Genomic DNA, 4,253 nt, shown 5'->3' on the forward strand with positions numbered 1-4,253 from the left:
CCTTGCAGTTGTTTTTGGGTTTTATTTGGAGTTTATTTTATTTGGGAGCATTCATTGTTCAATCAAAGCATAGTAACGTATTTACTTATTGCACTCTTTAGAGCTCTAAGGCCCAAAACACCAAGTCCTTGTTAGAGGTCGTGGCTTTATATTAAAGATTGTAACTTTAACATTGTACCTATGTGGCATCAAACGCCAGTAACACTTTCCCGCTTTGCTGGATACCCGTCACCAAAAAGCTGTTATACAGTGACGGTAAGCCCCTTACAAACTGAACCACAGAAATTGAACTTTCGACACACCCTGTATAATCCGGAAATACGCGGTATTTCCTTGACCAATCCCAATTTTTACAATCAGGAAATTCCAACATTAATTTTATTCACATCCCCACCTCGCCAGGTTTCTCGTCATATTCCAATTCCGAGATTCTTCTTTCTATTTCTGCCTGACCTTTAGACGGCCCGCTGATTCCGGTACGAATCTTGTTACTGTTGAGCTTTCTTGGTTGAATTTGGTTCAAATCGTTTTTCGCAAGCCTTTGTAAAAAATTATGTCCCCACCTCGCCAGGTTTCTCGTCATATTCCAATTCCGAGATTCTTCTTTCTATTTCTGCCTGACCTTTAGACGGCTCCCTGATTCCGGTTCGAATCTTGTTACTGTTGAGCTTTCTTGGTTGAATTTGGTTCAAATCGTTTTTCGCAAGCCTTTGTAAAAAATTATGGCCTGGAGGTGTCTGACCTTTAGACGGCTCCCTGATTCCGGTACGAATCTTGTTACTGTTGAGCTTTCTTGGTTGAATTTGGTTCAAATCGTTTTTCGCAAGCCTTTGTAAAAAATTATGGCCTGGAGGTGTTGTAGTTTTGTAAGAATATCCCGGTGAAAGGGTGTACTCGTAAGCTCTACCTTTATAGATGTAATTCTTGTCGACCAGTACGGTGAAGTCACTCGCAGGAATCATGTAAAATAAGGTGAACACCCAGCAGAAACACAGGCTCATGATGATGCACAACTGGATGAGTAGAGTGGAGCAGGTTCTTAAACACGTTGGTATAAAACTAACTGTAGCCTTGCATGGAACCGTCTTGTTATCCGGGCATGATAGACTCATCTTTGACTCGGCCTTGAAGCTTGACCTTGAACACTTGGCTTTATCCTCTACGACTTGCCTTTACGTCCAAATACGTGAATTTTTTTTTTTTACTTAATTCATATAAGACAGAAACTTTACTAGTAAGTTGATACGAGAGAAAATAAATTTAGTTTTTTTTTTGAGAAGACACCTATAAATTGTTGTACTGTCTTCTATGTTTAAATGCACAATGTGGTTTATTGGCCATTAATTATTATAATTTGTTGTTGGTGTTGTAAAGCAAGAATGATTTAACCAGCCTAGTTAGCTTGGTTGGTAGCGCGTCTGCCTTGTAAGCGCTAGGCCGCGGGTTCGATTCCCGCCCGGGGCGGATTTTATCCTGAACGGATAATGTTCGTTCTCGGAACGGCTGGCTCTCTCCTATCTTGTCTTCTTCTCTCTTCGATTTCGGGACGATAAGACCTTAGCAGTTACAATTCCCTCTAGGTTAAAAAAAAGATGATTAAATTTGTAACTTAACTAGGTTCTTTAATCTTATACACAATAATGTTTGTTCACACTCATTTCTAGTTGAATTCTAACGACCCGTAGACAGAGCTGGGGTTAATGTTTCTGACCCAATAATAAAAATAATAATAAAAAAAAGCAATTATAAAAATGTACAACAAGTTATCTTTGGCCAGAGTCCAATTCCGTAATGCATCATTCTGTGGAGTTCACTCTTTTTTAGCTTTTGCTTTGGAATTTTGAATCCAAAGCAAAGTCCGGCATGGGCAAAAAAAGGTCGAGAGTTGGCCCTGGCACCCTCTCTCCCCTAAATACGGCACTAACTCATGGAATGGCCTGGAAAATTGTTTTTCCGAACGAGACAAAGGAGAAGTACCCATTATAGGTCGGACAATTACGTCCAAAAAACTTGAAAACTGTGCTAATAAAACCATATGTCAACATGTAGTAAACTACACTAGGGTTTAAACGTGTAAATAAACGTCTTACAATGTTAATTTACTACCGGCAAAGAGAGTTATGTAAATGAGCATATTGCATTAGTCCATTAGTGGTCTGTGAACAGATTTTTGGCTGCGGCGCATTTATTTTGCTCGTACGAATGTTATACAGATTTTTTTTCCTCATTTAACCTTTCATTGTAAGGGCCGTGATCATTTTAACCTCGATCATTTCAACTACTCCTGGTCCCAATTTGTTGAAATAATCGAGTTTCTTCTGTATTATTATTATTTACGTTGGCTGGAGATGATGGTGAGGGTTTAATAATAATGTTTCATCCACTCCGTGATGACGTCAATAAGTATTCGTAATGTTGTAGCATGCCGCTTGCCATGCTATAATATGTCTGACATCTCTCAGATACGAAATACGATCCATCTGGTCGATCAGAGGTTTCTCATACCAGGGGACGTCTCGATTGGGAAAATTTATGCAAAAGGGGACATTATCAAAGGATTTTTTTTTATTTTATTTAATTTAATTAGATACTTAACTTAATTTTTTCTGTTATGTGAAGTACATGTTGCTTTTTTTTAACTTAATAAATAGAAAACTCTTGACTTTTAGTTTTACAAATTTAATATATCTAACCTATATCATAGCAATATCTAACCAATTAAATATATCTAACCAATTTTAATGTATCTAACCAATTTAATATATCTTTAATATATCATAGTTTTTTGAAGAGAATTGCATTAGTTTTGAGCGAAAAGTGGAAAAAAATGTATGGGCATGTGCTGAGCTGGTTGAGAGTGAGGACGGAGTTCTCAATCCTGAAGGCAGTCTCGTTGAGATTAAGAGGAACTAGGCAGATTGTGAAACCTTATGGTTTTGATGATGGAGCTGGATTGATGTATATTGTTGATTGAGAAAAAAAAATAATAAAAATTGAGTTAAAGTTAAAAAAATCACCAACTTTAGTGACAGGTATTATTTACCAAAACTTTACGAATGGTTGGTTTTGGAGTTTCTCGTAAGGGCGTTTTTTGAACTTCTGGCTCTTAGCTTCTTAGTCCATTTTAGTCTGAGAAATCTTCGCCAAATTTGCAAAGAAAAGTACAAATTGCAAAATAGGGTCTTGACTTAGGGCCCTGGTGTTTTGGATCCCTGTTGCTTACTTGAGGATCTGGTACCTAGTAAAGGCCCTGGTACTTTGAGTGCTACCAGACAAGATAGCATCTCATATTCTGCCGCTACTCAGCACCCCCTAACAACTATTCATTCCAACACTAATTTTGGCCCTTGTCCAACACCTTTCTCTCTCTGTGCTCTCTATCTTTATATCTCTTTTTATCTTGTTCTTTTCCTCGGGATATCTTTGTCTAATTTTCTGTCTAAAGGACAACTCAACTGTGCCTGTGACATGTCTCTCTCTCTCTCTTTCTCTGCCTTTCTTTGTTTTTCTCCCTCTCTCATTTTTCCTCCATCTATATGTATATGTATGTATTTGTCTCTTTCTTTCTCGGTTTTCTTCCTATATCTGAATTTCTTTGGTTTGTGGTATGTCTCCCTCCCCTCCCCACTCTCTCCTCTCTATCATTATATCTCTTTTTATCTTGTTCTTTTCCTCGGGATATCTTTGCCTAATTTTCCGTCTAAAGGACAACTCAACTGTGCCTGTGACATGTCTCTCTCTCTCTCTCTTTCTTTCTCTGCCTTTCTTTGTTTTTCTCCCTCTCTCATTTTTCCTCCATCTATATGTATATGTATTTGTCTCTTTCTTTCTCGGTTTTCTTCCTATATCTGAATTTCTTTGGTTTGTGGTATGTCTCCCATCCCCTCCCCACTCTCTCTCTCTCCCATCCCCTCCTTCCTATCTCTCTTTCTTTTGTGACATGCTACAAATCCTGTCAACTTGAGTTTCGAACATTCGAAATGATTGAGTGAGAATCTCTCTCTCTCAGTCTCTATCTTTTTCTCTCTCAATTGCATTTGTTCTTTCTCTTTCTATCTTTCTCTCTCCCTCCCCTTTTCTCTCTTCCACTCGTAGTTCTTTCCCTCTCTCTTCTTCACCCTTATTTAAATCATCCCCGTACCTCAGTTTCTTCACTCTCTCCCTGTTTCTATCTTTCAGATTTCTTTCTCTCTCCATCGCAGTTCAATAAGTCCCCTTTGATAATTTAGTTCGTTCCCAGTATAGCATAACAA

General features: G+C 38.1%; 1 protein-coding gene across 1 annotated transcript; it reads right to left on the reverse strand.

Annotated features, from left to right (window-relative positions):
• Window positions 1-382: 382 nt before the first annotated feature.
• Window positions 383-1,357, reverse strand: LOC103521386. Its single transcript, XM_008486498.2, has 2 exons — window positions 829-1,357; window positions 383-539 (listed from the first exon to the last, which is right to left on the reverse strand). The coding sequence occupies exons 1-2, from the start codon at window positions 1,110-1,112 to the stop codon at window positions 383-385; spliced, it is 441 nt and encodes a 146-aa protein (XP_008484720.1). The 5' UTR covers window positions 1,113-1,357.
• Between the last annotated feature and the right edge of the window lie 2,896 nt (window positions 1,358-4,253).

Source organism: Diaphorina citri, unplaced genomic scaffold, assembly GCF_000475195.1.
Source record: "Diaphorina citri unplaced genomic scaffold, Diaci psyllid genome assembly version 1.1 scaffold5125, whole genome shotgun sequence".
Taxonomy (NCBI): Eukaryota; Metazoa; Arthropoda; class Insecta; order Hemiptera; family Psyllidae; genus Diaphorina; species Diaphorina citri.

Excerpts from the sequence above, each read along its gene's own strand:
- LOC103521386 (XM_008486498.2), bottom strand. The coding sequence starts at position 1,112 with ATGAGTCTATCATGCCCGGATAACAAGACGGTTCCATGCAAGGCTACA. Across the intron at positions 540-828 it reads GGCCATAATTTTTTACAAAG|GCTTGCGAAAAACGATTTGA; the intron begins GCTTGCGAAAAA and ends TTTTTTACAAAG.